General features: G+C 43.5%; 3 protein-coding genes across 4 annotated transcripts in view; 2 read left to right on the top strand and 1 right to left on the bottom strand.

Moving 5' to 3' along the window:
* Positions 1-644: 644 nt before the first annotated feature.
* Positions 645-5,667, bottom strand: LOC6628211 (uncharacterized). Of its 2 annotated transcripts, none has more exons than XM_015173073.3 (7): positions 4,413-5,667; positions 3,685-4,172; positions 3,371-3,619; positions 2,488-2,621; positions 1,628-2,144; positions 931-1,347; positions 645-863 (listed from the first exon to the last, which is right to left on the bottom strand). In XM_015173073.3, the coding sequence occupies exons 1-7, from the start codon at positions 5,620-5,622 to the stop codon at positions 723-725; spliced, it is 3,156 nt and encodes a 1,051-aa protein (XP_015028559.1). In that variant the 5' UTR covers positions 5,623-5,667; the 3' UTR covers positions 645-722. The 2 variants fall into 2 exon arrangements, with proteins under 2 accessions (XP_015028559.1, XP_002052940.1); XM_002052904.4 differs by having other exon boundaries at positions 3,425-3,619; positions 4,413-5,666.
* Positions 5,668-5,818: 151 nt separating this feature from the next.
* On the top strand, positions 5,819-11,477 carry PolrMT (mitochondrial RNA polymerase). The gene is made up of 8 exons (XM_002052905.4): positions 5,819-6,137; positions 6,198-6,323; positions 6,393-6,801; positions 6,856-7,008; positions 7,077-7,839; positions 7,897-9,042; positions 9,824-11,046; positions 11,110-11,477. Exons 1-8 carry the CDS (start codon positions 5,963-5,965, stop codon positions 11,237-11,239), a joined length of 4,125 nt encoding a protein of 1,374 aa, XP_002052941.1. The 5' UTR covers positions 5,819-5,962; the 3' UTR covers positions 11,240-11,477.
* A 1,747-nt stretch (positions 11,478-13,224) lies between these two features.
* The window catches only part of LOC6635689 (serine/threonine-protein kinase par-1), a 30,622-nt gene continuing 27,001 nt past the window's right edge, over positions 13,225-16,845 (top strand). The window contains exon 1 of the mRNA XM_002059248.4: positions 13,225-13,279. Coding sequence (XP_002059284.3) covers positions 13,225-13,279 — 55 coding nt within the window. The remainder of the gene's footprint in view (positions 13,280-16,845) is intronic.

The following is a 16,845-nucleotide window of genomic DNA, read 5'->3' as shown; positions in this document are numbered from 1 at the left end:
TACCAAGTGCTCTCCTCCTCGATTCTCATAAATTTAAGTAGGCCCTGCCGAAATTCAACGTAGGCTCCAACGGCTGGTGGAGGAGCAACTTGCGGCGGTGGAGCAGGAGGAGGTGGAGGTAAGTTGAAATGTATGTATGTAGGTGTACGCATGTTTGTATGTACGTATGCATGTATGTATATATGTATGCATGTGTGTATGTATGTGTATTTGTATGATGTATGTATGTATGCATGTATGTATGTATAATGTATGTATGCATGTATGCGTGTATGCATGCAAGTATGCATGTAAGTATGCATGTAAGTATGCATGAAAGTATGCATGTAAGTATTCATGTATGTATGCATGCATTTATGTATTTATACATGCATGTATGTATGCATGTTTGCATGCATTTATGCTTGCTTGCATACATTTATGCATGGGTGCAAGTACTTTTGCATGTATGCATGTATCTATATATGTATGCATGCTTGTATGAATACATGTATGTATGTATGTGTGCATGTATGTATGTGTGCATGTATGTATGTGTGTTTGTACGCTTGTTTGTTGTAAGCAAAAAAGATAGAATATATATGATATCCTAAAAAGACTTATTAAAAGTCATATTGGCATATTAGAAAAAGCACACAGCTCAATAATTGACAAAACCTTGATTTAATTTCTAGCTGTTAACAATTTGAATGCCGGCTACAACAATGATAAGCGATACGCCTTTAATCGTCATCATCTTCGCCCAAAATCGATGTGCCACTATTGGTGGGACTGGGATAATCTACATACAGATCCACGGTGTCGATGTCAATCATGTCCAACTCGTCGAAGATGGTCTCATCTCTGATTCCTTTTGTGGGATCCTGTAAACAGATTAACAAGGAAGAAAGGTAAGAGCTTTCTTAGGCTTTAAGTAAATCTAGCACTTACAACTCTAGCATATTTCCAACACGTGAGGGCATTCATATTGTTGCCCATTTGTAGATTGATCAACGCCAGGTAACCCCAAATATCTGGCACATGTGATCCAAATGTGGTGCATTGGATAAAACACTCCATTGCCTTGTTGTGCTCGTTCAACTTGTAGTAGGCCTTACCCATGAGATAGTTGCCGACCAGGGCAAGCAATTTGCCGACACTGGGATAATGCAGTGCATCAATTGTCAGCTGGTAGTTGCCCGCCTCAAAGGCCAAATAGGCCAGACGAAATTTGCTGAGTAAAAAGTTGTCACGACCCGGTGTAGCTGCTCTGCACTGTTGCAAATTGTGTGTATAATATTCGGCGGCACTCTCCATATTGCCGAGATAATACTCCACGTTGCCATTCAGCTGAGCATTAAAGCCGACCTAGACGGAGTTCGAGGTGGAAATGTGAATTAGAGCGCAGCATCGAGACATACTCAACAAGTTTTGGATGCTCGAGTCGGTCAAGACTCGAACTTGTCGGTTCGAACTGTTCGACAATCGAACATGCAGTTCGAACATGTGTTCGGGTTGGTTGAATAGTTTATTCAAACAGTGGTTAGCTCGATGCTCGAAAGTTCGAGTCTATTGGGTTTCTGCTGAATCGTTTGAGTATTCGAGTTCGATAGAAATGTGAATAACAGACGTCTGAACGTAAACTCACCAGCAGTTCCTCCGCACCGCTGCCCTCAAAGCTGAACGTCGTCACCTGAAAGTCTGGATCCAGTTGATTGAGAAATATCCTTAACTGTGTGCTTATCATATAGCTCTCCGCAAGGCTGCACTCGTGCTGCACATCCTCGAATATCACCTGACCGAACTCGTACAGGCCCAAGCGCACAAACATTTTGAAGGATTCGTAGAAAACGTAGCCGCGCTGATGATCAAATGTGGGATACACGTTCAGCGATATGCCCCACAGGCTGTAAGGCGCCGTGGAGCTGCTGGCACGCGGCTTCTTCAGGTGATCTTCCAAGCGCCAGCGTGCATACGAATGCCCGGGCGCATAATCGAAGCGTTTATAGTAGCAATAGAGGAGTATCCAACCATCCAATTGACGATCATTGTTTTCCGCATATTTCATTATGCTATTCAAGAGGCATTCGGTCGCATTGGCTGATACCAGCGGATCGGGATCGTCCCGTGTGCTCACATAGTCCAGGTAAATGCGTATCCAGCCGCTGTGAAGGCATACATTTCATTCTGCTACAAGTCTAGTTTCAGTTGACCGACTAGCAGATACCCTGTACGTAATTAGAAGTCGCTAAATCATCTCCGATGAGGCTTATGCAGACAGACAGATAGGTGAGGAGACAGACAGACAGACAGACAAATGGGCAGAGAGGCTGAGAGAGAGTTGGGCAAAGAGGTGGATAGAAAGGTGGGCAGAGAGGGGGTCAAAGAGGAAGACAGATTGGATGGGCTCAGCTGGGAGATACTTTTGTATCGTATTTCAACAGAATACCCTCCTTTTTTCAAGCACATTTTCAATGGGTACAGGGTATCTGACTGTTCATCACTTACGCAAGGTAATCGTGCATCACAGATAAAAGTTTTTGTGTTTTAAAGAAGGCTTTGGCTGCCACGTATTCACCGCGTTCCATGTTTGCGATTAAGTCATAGAACTCAAAGAGACTGGCAAAGGTATTCGTTCTTTCCTGAGAACGAAAAGAAGCTTTAATAAGTTTTACTCTGTAATTAACTTGAACAAAACAAAACAAAAAAAGAAAAGAAAATAGTTCATTTTCCAGATACATTTTGTGAGTACTGAGTGGGTTTTGGTACTGAAAGAAAATCAAATTAAATAGGCTGAAACTGAGAAAGTGCAGCTTTTATGCTGAAACTTATTAAAGGCTATTTATCTGACTTAAATAAATTAGCTATTTTTAAGAACGGTCCAACTCAGTTTAAGCCAATTTAAACTTGAAATTAAAGAGTTTGGTTAGAACATCTGGGAAAGAAAAGGAATTGTGCATATAACAATTTTCTTATAGTTTTCCGATATTAATAAGATTTTAATATAAAGGGAAATTTAGAACAAAAAGAAAGAGAGTTAATCTTTAAATAGTTTTTTTTTCTTTAGCATCTCAAGGATATTGATTTTCCTAATGGGATCTTAAAATTGAACACAGAAAAAGCTGTTTGAAAAAAGTTTTGTTTTTAAAGCTAAGCTTTCAGGAGAGCTATATGTTATAGTGCCTTGATCTGGCCGACTTCGATATGCGTAATTTTTAAACAGTTTAAGAAAGAGTCAGACCTTTGTCTGATCAGGCGTATATCGATCATATAGAATATCGATTATATTAGGTTAGATATCGATAGCTTATCTATTTGTGGGGATAACTTGAGAAGAGTCTGAAAATGTTGTTTCGTGTATTTTAAGTGAATATGATTTATGATGCTTAACTGCACGAGATACGAATAGCTTATCTTTAAAGTGCCCAATCATCCAGCCAATCACCTTTTCGTAAAAATAATTGGCCATACGTTTGTCCCCGACGGCGTTCATGATTTTAATGGCATTCATATGATCGATCAGATTGTCGATGCGCTCCTGTTTGTTGGCCACAAGCTCATCCAGGCCCTCCGCCTCGATCTTCTCGAGCAGATTGTGCGCCCGCTGCTCCAGCTCATTGTAGGCAACGGCGCACAAGTTCTGTTGATTGGGTAAGACTGTATATATAATAGGGAATAATTTCAGGTATTCGAGAATGAACTAACTGCAAACTCAATGCTGGTGCTGGTGGGTACGCGCATATTGAAGTCACAGCCGATCACCTTGAGCAAGATGTTGGTCAGATTCTGCAGGGCGCAGCAGAAATGACTACGCTTGTCCTCGATGCTGTGCACATTCTTATCGACTATATAGCGTATCGTGTCCCGCATGAACACATCTAGTCGCGTATAGGCGTCCCGCTGGATCTTACTGAGCGGCAAGGGCTCCGTATTGTGCAGCTCGCCTTTGCAGTAGAGCAAACGATTCTGACTAATGAAGGATTCGCGAAACACCTTCAGCTCCTCGTACACCTGGCCCAGCGGTGCCAGCAGGCATATTTTTATAATCGCAAATGTCGGCGATTCGGTATCTTGTTGAGAGCTCGGCCGATTCGTATTACGTGTCTGGGACGTTGTACTTGTTGGCTTTATGTAAGACAACTTCTTCTTGGCGCCCAGATATTTTAGCTCCACAGCAAAGCGAATCGTTTGCACTGCAAAGAAACCCGCTCAATTTCATATAATCGCAAGTAAACGACTATCAGATACCCTAGCAAAACTTTCGACAGTACCTTCTTCTTTCTCTTAGATCAAAACTATGGACTCAGTTTTTTCAAAAGGAGTGCATATATACCAAAAATATACCAACAAATCAAAAATGTTGTGGAAAATCGATATTTATCGATATCGATTAAATACCGGAAAAATTGTGTAAGAATTGGATTGCTACGTACCGCCGGGAAAGCAGAATATGGCTGGATCTATTATGCCCGAGAATATAATCTGATTGCCCGTTGTTTTGACCATTTTTTTGCCAACTTTTTTCTCAATTGTGGCCACATTCCAGACATCGACAGCAATAACATATCGCCGCCAGGCGATCGCCGTATACAATATATCCGACATTCTCTTGGTGAGTATATATCGATGGAAGGTGTTGCAGACCAGGGCATTATCGAGTATCGGATCGATCAGATCAAAATCGATGTCCATATGATCGGAGCGCATCAAATGCTCGAAAAGCTTATGCATTTGCACCTCCATGCTGGACTTGAGGCCCGTGCAGGAACTATCCGGCACGCTATTCCGAAAGTATTCGAATACATGATGATTATCCTGATTCTCAATGGTCGTTTCGGTGAATTTATTGAAGCTGCACCAGGGTATCACATGGTATTCGTTGCGTTCGACGGGCAGCAACGACCGAAAGCTGAGCTGTACCGTTAGCGTATCCAGATCGAGCGTATACTCCTCCTTCAGATTGTAAATGGACTCGAATGTAACGAACGCCATGTTGGTGAAGGTCAGCTCCTTGGCGATGGGCACCAGCGTGTACAGATGCCATTCGGTGTTCACGGTGCGGCGCAGTTCAATGGGGCAATCGGGCACGGGATATAGATAGAGCTCCTCGCGCAGCATGCAGCGATGATGACCGAATAGCTTGATTATATCGAGATAGCCCACACAGAGCAGCACCATCTCGACCTTGGTCTCGTCAAAGCTGAGCTCGGCCGTGACATCTGTACTTTGCTCAATTTTATCAAATAGCGTGGACAGCAAGTCGGAGGCTTCTGCCTCCACTTCCATCTCCTCCGTCGCATAGTAGGTCGGCTCGTCGGTCTTGCACATATAAAGCTTTATCAGCAGAGGATTATCGGCTGCATGATTGATCCGATCCAGATTATCCTGTTGAAATACCAATGTGTACGTGGGCTTCAGATGGAACTCATCCTGTACTATAATCCCGTCGGTGTTGTAATGCTCCACGCATTTGATAATTAGGCTGCCGCCTTGATCCAAATGTATTTCCAATGGATCCGTTATGTTAGGCGGTATGTCGATATGGGCCAGCTGTATGTATAGAAATATATTTGGCGGCAGCGGCTTGAAAACCACATCAGTTTCTGACGTGACCGGGGCCTGGTTGCCTTTCTTTTGCGGCATTTTTGTAAATTCTAACAAATACTTATATATAATTCTTTTAATACTTAACGTTAATATCAATGATTGGCAAATTCAAAAATTTGAATTTGCTTCTTGCGCAAGTTGGCAGGCTGGCCTAAACAAAACTATCGATTACATCATTTGAGCAGCGGTTAGTGCAGCCCTGGCTGGGCCAAATGCATACTATCGATACTATCGCTTGAACAGCTGTTAACGCAACCCTGTCTGGCCTCAACACGTGAAACGCGCAATGGACAACAAAATATTATGCAAGCAGCGGACATTTTTGTGTGAAAATTAATTAAATTTCGTAATCAAACGTTGCAATTGCACAGTCAAAATGTATCGTTTGTTGGGCGGCAATCGTGCCACAGCCATGCAACGGGTGCTGCGGCTGCCAACGCCTGCCTCAACAAACAGTTGCTGCTGCAGCTGCAGCAACGTCGGCGCCGCTGCGCACAATTTAACACAATATCAGCAATATTATCAGATGCTCTATCGCCCAGCGCCGGCAAGTAAGTAAACGACTTCATTTAGTATAAAGTGCAGCAAATTAATAATTATTATGCTGACAGCAACAACAACAACAACTGCCGCACGTGCACAGTCGACCACGCCCACACAGACAGACGCCCTGGCGCTGACCAAGAAGAAACGTTTGCGCAAACCGCGCTATGCCAAATATGTGGAGCTGCTGGAGGGTATGCAACATAAACAAATTAACCAATTCACATTATTATATATAAATCTTTAATGTGTTAACACAACAGTTACCGAACTGACGGCTAGCGAGCGCAAATCACGCGTGAAACGCTTGAAATCGAAGAAATTGGCGGAATTCATACAGAAAACACAATTGCAAATCCTGGAGAAGCGCGCGCGGGATGAGCGACGCGCCGTGAAGAAGGGTAAGACGAGCAGCGAAGAGGCCGCACAGCGACAGCCGGCAGAGTATCAAAAAATCGATTTGGATGCACTCGATAGCTCCATACTGGAGGCGGGCATGTACGATGACAAGCCCCTGATATTTTTTGGTAAAGAGACATACACGAAACAGTTCATTGCCAATCCGGCCGAGGTGCATAAGATACTGAAAAGCTTTCACAATTATCGTGACATCATTGAGAGCATGGAGAATGAGCGACAGGATCATGCCGAGGCGGATTTATCGAGCTTTGGGTACGTAGCTGCCTCAGTTGTAGAAGGCATTTATTTAATGTAATTATTTTTCAGTGTTAATGCTCCTAAGCATGCAGCTGAGACCGAATTGTTGGATCCCTTTGAAACCATTGAGCCATATATCGATTTAAAGGAGTCGCATAAGGCGACCGTGCCTGCCATCAGCCAGCGACAGTCTAATGCCGTGACAGCCAAGTCCAAGAAACGGTTTGTTCTATATTGTATGCCTTCCCGTTCTCTCCTATATTAATTAGCATCTGCTATTTGTCCAATAGCTTCAAGTCCAACGTGCATGTGACGGAGGAGCAGGAGCGTCAGGCCAAACATCGTGCGCTGATCATCAATTTAACCACATATCTTAACGTGTGCGTTTCGGCCAATATGCTCAGCCGTGCTCTCTCCACGATTTTCGCCTATCGCAGTCGCGCCAGGAAGAGCAACGCGCATCAGCAGAAACAAGCCAGCAGCGTCATCAGCATCGATTTGTACAACATTCTGTTGCATGGCTATGCGGGCAAGGGTTCCTTTGACCGCTGCCAAGAGCTATTCAAGTTGATCCATGAGGATGGCCTAGAGTTCAGCGAACAAACGTATGCGGCTGTATTCGAGTGCCTGGGTCGCGTGGAACCGGATGCACAGAATCAACAACTCATCGAACAGTACATAACCCAGGCGGAACAGCAGGGTTATACACTAGATCAAATCATGGATCGTGCTAAATTTATAGCGGATCAGCGTGACATAGCGCTGGATGCCATTCGGCGTGTGCGTGCGAACTTTACGCCGGTTTATGTGCCGCCCCAGCTGGGCTACGATAACGAGCTGCTCAATGAGCTCAACGCAAAGGTGCTGCCTGTAGGCGCAGAGCTAGCGGCTGCGGCCTCGGACGAGGATTGTGTTATGATGAGGTCAAAGCGTGGCTTCAGCAAAGCACAGCTGGAGCAGATGGCACGCGAGCAGCTTAAAGTAGAGTTGGACGGCTGCATTACTATCAAATCCATTGAGAATTCCAAGGAGTTTGCCAATGCCGAGTATTGCGTAAGTTTCCTGTCCTTAGTCTAAGACGAAAACATTTCATGCCGCCTTCTTTCACAGCGTGGAAAACTGAAAGAGCTGGAACAAAACTGGCGCAAACAAATCTCTGCCGCGATTGTGCGCGATTTGAATACGTTGCGTGCTCAGGTGAGATTCAAGCCGCACGGCTATATGAACTACTACACGTACCTGAAAGTTCTCGACACGAATCACTTTTCGGACATACTCATCAAGGAGCTGTACAAGCTAGCCGAGGGCTCGGAAACGTTTAGTCCCACTGTCGGTCAGCTGTACAGGGAATTGGGCCAAAGGGTGCAGCAATGTTATCAAATCGAGCAGAAGAAACACAATGGCACGCTGGAGAAGATCGGCGATATCTACAGCGATTATTGTGATCTGTGGGCCAGTGGACACACCGAGGACAATACGCGCCAAATGTGGCAACGACTGGTGCACGCGCAGCGACACAGTGGACCCTCCATGGATCTGCCCGAGGTGCCGTGGCCCACCAATGTGCTCGCCGGCGTGGGTCGTTTCCTATACAACATACTAATGCGCGACATCAAGATCGATGCGCACATCATGCGCCAGAAGAGCAAGACAAAGACAACGGCCACGACAACGCCACAGAATTTGCTGCCCGCCTTCTACACGCTGTTCCGCAATCAGGGCCGTTTGGTCAAGGAGGAGGTTAAGCCGCATCCGGTGCTGTCGCGTCTGTTGCGCGCCTCACGCCAGCAGACGCTCACCTTTGACTCGAATCTGGTGCCCATGCTGTGCCCGCCGCAGCCCTGGAGCACGCCGCAAAACGGCGGCTATTTGCTAAACAAATCGGAGCTCATCCGACTGCCGCATCAGGCTGTGCAGCAATGGGAGCGCATACGTGCCGCCAATCCGCAGCATCTCTATCCAGCGCTCGATTCGCTCAATCAGCTGGCCAGTGTGCCGTGGCGTGTCAATACACAGCTGCTGGATGTGATCATTGAGGTCTTTCAGAAGGGCGGCGATGCCAAATTGGATGTGCCACAACCGCCCAGCTCCTTGCCGCCCTTGCCCACGTTGCCGACGGGCGAGAAGGATGGCAGCAGTGTCTCGCCAGCGGAGCGTGCCAAACTGTTTCGGGATAAGCTCGGCCATCGACGCAGACAGGCCGAAATGTACAGCTTGTGGTGTGATGCCCTCTATCGCCTGTCGCTGGCGCAGCACGTGAGTAGGAAAATTTTGGAAATCTAATCTGTGTGCCATAAGTTAAATTTAAGTCCGTTTGCCTTTTAACTTGATTGCATTGCTCTGCCAGGGTGCGGAAGGGTGGTTAGTTCGGGTAGCTTACATGATCCGAAATAATCCCAATATTCTTTTCGAAATTCGTTCCCAATTTTTATACCCTAAGTAAAAAGGGTATAATGTATTTGTGCAAATGTATGTAACAGGCAGAAGGAAGAAGAATCTCCGACCCCATAGAGTATATAACACACATTCATGAATGTCTGCCTCGAATTTTATCAACAGCATTGCAATTACGATTGTTTTCTGTGCTGCTATTTTAATTTTTCTCAGTATTCGTTAATTATTAGTGTGGCTGTTAAGTAGAGACAGTGGCAAGTGGTGCGGTCTGTCGCGAGGTCTAGCCCTACCGGGGAAACTATTTTTTTTTTTTGTTTTTTTTTTGGCTGGTGTGGCTGTTAAACCCTGCCATGGGAACTTTTTTTTTTTCTAATTTATCTTTCATACTTCAAACGCGTTGTGCGAACTGCATTTTGTGTTGGAATAAGAGGGTTCAGGGTATTCCCTAGTCGGGAGCTCCCAACTAGGACCTCTTACTTGTTTATTTATAAAAGTGTTTTGGTGGTCAAGTGTTTGTGTGGGTGTGTGCTTTTGTTTAAGAAGGAAGGAAAGGAATCCCAGGTGTAAACAGTCTTGTTAACAGACCCCTACCTGTGTTCATATTCACATTGGCATCGCAATTCTAATCGCATCTTATATACAGTACCGCGACAAGGTCTTCTGGCTGCCTCATAACATGGACTTTCGTGGACGCGTTTATCCGGTGCCGCCGCATCTAAATCACTTGGGCTCGGATCTGGCGCGTTCGATGCTTATCTTTGATCAAGCACAGCCGCTGGGCGTGGATGGTTTTAGCTGGCTAAAGCTGCACTGCATCAATTTGACGGGCACAAAGAAGCGGGATTCGGTGCGCGAGCGTCTACTCTACGCTGAGGAGATAATGCCGGAGATCTTGGACTCGGCGGACAATCCGCTCACAGGTCGCATGTGGTGGGCCAAATCGGATGAGCCCTGGCAGACGCTCGCCTGTTGCATGGAGATAGCCAAAGTTCAACGTTCCCCGGATCCTGCCGCCTATCTGAGTCGCTTTCCCATACACCAGGATGGCTCCTGCAATGGACTGCAGCATTATGCGGCACTGGGTCGCGATGAGGCGGGCGCCTGCAGCGTTAATCTGGCGCCCTCGGCCATACCGCAGGATGTGTACAGCGCCGTGGCGGCCCTGGTGGAGCGCTCACGCAAAACGGATGCACAGAACGGACTGCATGTGGCGCAGGCGCTGGAGGGTTTTGTGCGGCGCAAGGTGATCAAACAGACGGTGATGACCACCGTTTATGGCGTCACACGCTACGGTGCACGGCTGCAGATAGCGCGTCAGCTGAAGGATATCGATGACTTTCCCAAGGACTGGGTGTGGCCGGCTTCCACATATTTGACCACCAAAACGTTTGAGAGCCTGCGCGAAATGTTCACCTCGACGCGCGAGATTCAAGACTGGTTCACGGAGTGTGCACGCCTCATAGCGGGGGTCTGCAGTCAGAATGTGGAATGGGTGACACCGTTGGGTCTGCCAGTGGTGCAGCCCTACAATCGGCAGGAGCTGAAGCCTGTGGCGCGCCATGGCCTGCGCGTCATTTCCAATATGCCCATGGACATGTACGAACGACCGAACATCCTGAAGCAAAAGAACGCCTTTCCGCCCAACTTCATACACTCGCTGGACTCGTCGCACATGATGCTCACCTCGCTGCACTGCGAGCGGCAGGGCATCACCTTTGTCTCCGTGCACGACTGCTTCTGGACGCATGCGTGCACGGTGCCGGAGCTGAATCGCGCCTGTCGTGAACAGTTTGTCGCCCTCCACTCGCAGCCCATACTCGAGCAGCTGTCGGAGTTTATGCGGAAGACCTACAGCTTTCGGGACAAGTGAGTAGGATGCAGTTACTCCTCGATCAGCTTGCGCTAAGCCACATTTTTCTTGCCTTGCAGCGACTTTACCAACGATGGCTCCGTGGAGGATCTGTCCAAGCGTCAGTTGAACCGCATTTTGCGCCAGCTGCCACAAAAAGGTGACTTTGATCTGCGCCAGGTGCTCGACTCGGTCTATTTCTTCAGCTAATTCGACTAGCTATACAAATGTTGCCTAACTAAAGTCATTTCGTTTAAGATTAAGACTCTGTTAAATTTGTTGAACAATTCGATGCTTTTAAAACCAAAAATGATAAATCCTTAAAAACAAAACTAGAAGAAAGATCGGTCTGTGCAGCAGCAGCAAATGTGATTTTGTAAGAGTTTACACTTAAAACACTTAATATTATATTTATTAATATTATATTAAATTTGAATAGTTACAAAAATTGGCATTTTACATTTGTAATAGTATTTAAAGAACAGCAGGATTATATTTAAAATGCCGCCGAAACTTAAAATTGGCTAAAGTTTTAAGTTTTGTATATAATATAATATTTGCGATTTCTAGAAACTGTTAGTTTCTTCTTATTTGGAATCGTTTATTCAAATTGAGTATCTTTGAGTTTTGCCAAAATTACAAAATATTCTTTGATTAAGATTAATAGTTAAACGAGATCCTTAAGATTTCTACAGTTAACTAAAGGCAAACAATCAATTTTTCATAAGAAAAAACTAAATGTGGCTTGAAATCGCAATGTTTATAAAATATTTAAACTTGTCAGTCAACAGCAAATGGGTATAATGAGGCTTAAAAGTTGAAAAACGCGTCGCAGCTTATCAATAAATTATTATAGAAAAAACTAGACAACAAAATGTGATTCTTTTGTCAAAAAGTTGTTTTGCTAAGAGCGTCGGCACAGCTCTTTTGTTAACCATTTGGGCTTAGTTTACAAATAATGAGTATTTTACACACTTAAAAACGATAAACTTTGATCTTAAGCAGTATCAAAATCGTCTTAAAAGTATTTGAATTCCTTACAGTCATGGCATTTTCGCTTAAAGTAATGAAATAGTTTATTTAATGCTCAGTCCATTAACAGTTCTGCATTAACATTTCTGTTAAGAACTGCAACTGTCACTCAAAACGAACGACTCTCACTCAGCGTTTGAACGCCACCCCATATTCAGTTTTATCTCTTGCATGACTGTTAAAACAGGCACAATTAACATTTCTGTTAAAATTGCAGCTTTCACTCAAATCGGACGCCTCTTACTTAACAGTTGAGCGCCACCCCATGTCCACTTTTCCTTTTTGCATGGGGCTGCTGCGCTGCTGCTGCTGCTGTTGCTGCTGTTGCTGCCGTTGTTGTTGTTGTTTTTGCTGCGTTCGCTGCTGCCGGCGACAGTCGCTGTGTCGGCATTTTCTTCTTCGTTGCTCGCTCGTGTGCGAGTCGTTCGCTGCTCTGCTCTGGCTGTGCCCGCTTGCTCGCGGTCGGTGGTCTCAGTTTGTAAAGTTCATGCGGCGTGTTAAGAACATAACGGTTTCCACGAAACGGTCAGTGAATAGCGTTAATTCGCAATTTTAAGAAGTGTTAACATTCGGCAAACGCATCTTTATTGTTATTTTTGCATTTTTGCGTCTCTGCTTTATTTGGTAATTTCTTGAATTTTAACTGTGCTTTGTGCGACAACGAATTGCGGCAATTGCTGCTGTTGCTGCGTGGACGCGACATAAAGAAGGTAACACAAATAAAATAAATAAAAAAAAAAAAAAACAGCTGCTAAACTTTTTATCGCGTATCTCGCAGAGACACGTTGCCCGGCCTCAGCTGCTGTTGCGGCGGCACTGGCAAAATGCAGTGCAAATAAATTTTGAGCGATTCGAAATTCGAAAATCGAAAATAAAAGCAAAAAATGCAAAATGCAAAATAAGAGAAAGAAAAAAAAAAAAACAAAAAAAAAATAGAATCTCAATTGTTTATTTTGCTTTATTTTGTTTACGCTGCATTTTGTTGCGTCGTTTTTTGTATCTTTGTGTGTGTCTTAATTGTGCACAATTTGCGCAAAATGCATAACAAAAAAAGAAGAAGTAGAAACAAACACATACTCTTATCAGCGACTCAGCTACTATCAAAAGCTCGTATCATACGTCGCGTATCATATTACAATTAATTGAATTATAAAACATGCGCCATGCAAATTGCGCTGCAGCAGCCGCAACAGAAGCTGCTAAATGTCTCCCAAGTGGGTGGATGTCTCTGTCTCTGTCTGTGTGTGTGTGTGTGTGTTTGGATAAAAACCACATGCACCTCAGTTACAATGTGTGTGTGTGTGTGTGGCTTGGTAATTGGGGCAATGTTTGTTGCCGTTTATCTGCAGCGAGCCGTGCAGCAGACGTCGGCGTCGTCTCTCCCTGATAAGTGGCCACAATTTAATGCATTGACATTTGATTGAATGCTCAAATTGTTTTATTGACGCTCTTTGGCAACTGATTCAATTACCATGACGCACAGCCAGCCCGGCGTATACGTAATGGGTGTGCTTGTGCTTGGGGTTTTGGTAAATGTTTTCGTCGTCGTCGTTAAAGTTTACTCCAAAGACCTTAACTCCGGTTACAATCAGTTTTCCTCGGTTTTGTTTGGTTCTTTTTTTTCTTTGCTGTCGTTAATTACTGTTTATTTATTTACTTTGTTTTATTTATAATTTCTGTATTAAAACGCTCGCGTTCGCTTTATACTAGTTTATTACTTTGCCGAGCTTGAAGCAAATGAAACAAAGTAAACATCTCATAAAGTTTATTATCCGCTTATTGTGCTGCCCTTCACTATTTGACTGGCTACTGAAAAATGGGCTACTCTATAGATAATGGCGTCTTAAGAGGTAGAAAACTTAAAAGGATTAACTTATCTGAATAGTGTAAAAATGCACTGAAGAAAAATTCAGTTCTAAAATTGTATATAAATTATGAATTTATTTCTAATCTATTCATAAGACTGGAAGAACAAAGCTAGCAGCTTTCAAGGCTCTGATTTTATTAGACTTCTTGAATTTGGTAATATTTTAATTTATTTAAAACTTTAAAAATACTATGAATAACAAAAGTATATACAAAATTAGAAAAAAGAATTCTTTGGCATGCCGAAGATTTGATATCCTCCTTGTAGACATTTGCCCTGCTGGCTTCCAAATATGTGAGATATGAGTTTGAAGAGAATATGTTAAGCATCAGGTTATTTTGACACACAAAAGCTAATTTTTCGACCTATGGCGGCTTTATGATGTAGCTTCCCGATAAAGAGGAACCTTTGTAAGATTGCCAGACAATAGCTTTAAAACTGAGAGATAAGTTTGCATAGAAACAGACGGACGAACGGACATGACTATATCAACTCGGCTATTGATGCTGATCTAGAATATATATGCTTAATGAGGTTAGAGATGTCGCGTTACACATTTCATGACAAAATGAGAGGGTATAAATATCACATATTTATGATGTACATTTATATTCTGGTAGATTTCGATTTGTTCACATTTTTGAGATATCTTGTAGCTGCCTTTCAAATTAAGGTGAACATAGAAATATCTAAACTATTTTTTAAAATCTTAAAAACAATTGAGAATTTATTGTTTTCTGAATTTATTTTTCCATTTTCTTGATATGCTATTTACAAGTTATTTTGAGATTATGGAGAATCCCCAAATATGTTTAAGAATGTCAAAATGTTCTTATCGGTTTGAGGATTAATGCACGAATTGCCTGACGTACTTTTGGGGGGCGGGATCCATCAGGCTCAGGCTCCATTAGAATTTTGATTTGCATTGATTTCGACTTGACTTAAACGACGTTATTTATACTGAATTTTCATTATTTTGTGGCCGGTGTTGTCCGGCGTAATTTATGAATGCGAATTAATGAGCCTTTGGCATGCCGAAAAGCATTTTGCCCAGAGGCCCAGCCAGACCGGGACTGGCACTTGAACTTGGCCCTGAACAGTTGGGACAGAGCCGGGCGGCACTTTGTTTGGCTAAATGCGACGCGATGCCCGTTGTTGGGCCCGTTGTCGTCCGTTTTGGTCGCCATTATTGTGTCCATTTCCGTTCACAGATTTCCGGTGATTATTTCCAGTTCGCGACTCGCTTCCAGTCCAGTCAATGTCCAGTTGATGTGCCGCCAGCTGATTGAATTAAGCGCACTGATCCTGGCCAGGCACACGCAGCTTAATTAGTGTACCAGAGTCAGGTGCTCCACTTAAACTAATTGAAATTGATTCGTTTCGGCCCTCAGGTGGGCGCGTGAGTGTGAGGTTGCACGGTCCCAACTTGTCATAGCTGAGAGTCAAAAATTTCAACTGACATAAAGCTATTTATGAAATTTGCCGTCGTTTATTGCTGCCATGTATCGATTCAAGTTGCGACACAGTGCCAAATATTGTCAAGGGGTGGGGTGGGCGGAGCAGGTGGGGCAGGGGCAGCGCTAACTGTAATTTGTATCGTATCAAACAATGCGCCATATGACACACACACACACAAACACACACACACTTAGAGTTAGGTTCGTGTGGCAGGCAGAAGTCAGAGAGCCACAGATAGACAGGAACCCAAAACTCGCACCCAAACTGGCAGCAGAAGCTACTCTAATGCAAAGCCACATAGAAGAGCCCAAGCTAGCGGAAATTGTTGAAAATAAATAATATTGGCCAATCACCCTTATGATCGACTAGGTAATGCCCTGGAAAACAAGGCGGTTGCATTAGATGCTCAGCTGCGTGATCGACTAAGCGATGCCCTGAAAAAAATATGCATAGAATTCAAAGAGCATATAAATAATATTCAAGTTCTGTGTGATCGATTAGGCAATGCCCTGGAAAAAACAGCAGCAATTTTTTTACCAAGTACTTAATTTTAGGTATTAATAGCATCTACTAAACTTAACCCTCCGAAAATCACCGTTGCTTGTAGTGCTTTTTTTTTTTTAAATAGAAAATATGCTACCTAAATCCTCTATATAATATTTAGCTATTTCAATACACGCGCTAATTAACAACTTTATGTGCTTCATTTATAATATTCTGTCTGAGCTGAGTCGATCTATTGATTTTCTGTCTTTGAGCTGTTGTTATTATTATTAATTATTGATCTGTTTGTTATATACTATCAGTTATTATTGATAGAGAAATATTGAGCTATGGGCGTATACATAATTTCTCTCATTTTGCCAGCATATAACTTATTTTCAACATAATTTGAATGACATTCCGTTTGTTTTTGATAGAAATAAAATCCAAGATGATATCCAAGCCGCCTTGAGACTTTATTACTGGGTATAAGGCAATACCTAAAAATGCAAACCGAACAGAGTTAAATGTAAAGTTTGTTTTCTGAATATAAATAAAATCACAGCTTATAAGTAAAAATGCATATACCCACCATGGAAATGGTATTACAGGGTATATAATAAATAAGTTCGCAAACAAACGGAAACACAAAAACACAAAAAAAAGCAGACAGAGCAGAGTCAAACGTAAAGAATTGTAACAAGTTGAACGCGCTCGCTGAGCATTAATAGGTTTTTGACTTGCTATAAAAACGTTGTACCCCCCTCCCCCCTCCGCACCATTGTCCCCCTACACCTAGGCCACTTTCCCTGGCCAATGTCAGAACAAGCGCGAAAAGCTTGGGAAACTACCAATGCGAATGAGTTGTCTTTGAGACAGACAAATATAAAAAATAAAGCAATAAAAAACTGAATGAAATCTTCCCCCCATATCAAGCCGAAGCCAATTTGCTGGCTGCTTTTTAGACAATGATTTG

This window comes from Drosophila virilis, chromosome 4 (assembly GCF_030788295.1).
Source record: "Drosophila virilis strain 15010-1051.87 chromosome 4, Dvir_AGI_RSII-ME, whole genome shotgun sequence".
NCBI lineage: Eukaryota > Metazoa > Arthropoda > Insecta > Diptera > Drosophilidae > Drosophila > Drosophila virilis.
The sequence above is the reverse complement of the archived record's forward strand: the minus strand, read 5'-3'. Positions and strand labels throughout refer to the sequence as shown.

What these genes read in the sequence shown, in the direction of transcription:
- PolrMT (XM_002052905.4), top strand. Translation starts at nt 5,963, where the DNA reads ATGTATCGTTTGTTGGGCGGCAATCGTGCCACAGCCATGCAACGGGTG. An exon ending in ATATGTGGAGCTGCTGGAGG is followed by an intron (nt 6,324 to 6,392) that starts GTATGCAACATA and finishes TTAACACAACAG; the next exon opens with TTACCGAACTGACGGCTAGC. An exon ending in ACAGCCAAGTCCAAGAAACG is followed by an intron (nt 7,009 to 7,076) that starts GTTTGTTCTATA and finishes TTTGTCCAATAG; the next exon opens with CTTCAAGTCCAACGTGCATG.
- LOC6628211 (XM_015173073.3), bottom strand. Translation starts at nt 5,622, where the DNA reads ATGCCGCAAAAGAAAGGCAACCAGGCCCCGGTCACGTCAGAAACTGAT. An exon ending in GCACCAGCATTGAGTTTGCA is followed by an intron (nt 3,620 to 3,684) that starts GTTAGTTCATTC and finishes CCCAATCAACAG; the next exon opens with AACTTGTGCGCCGTTGCCTA. An exon ending in GTTGGAAATATGCTAGAGTT is followed by an intron (nt 864 to 930) that starts GTAAGTGCTAGA and finishes ATCTGTTTACAG; the next exon opens with GATCCCACAAAAGGAATCAG.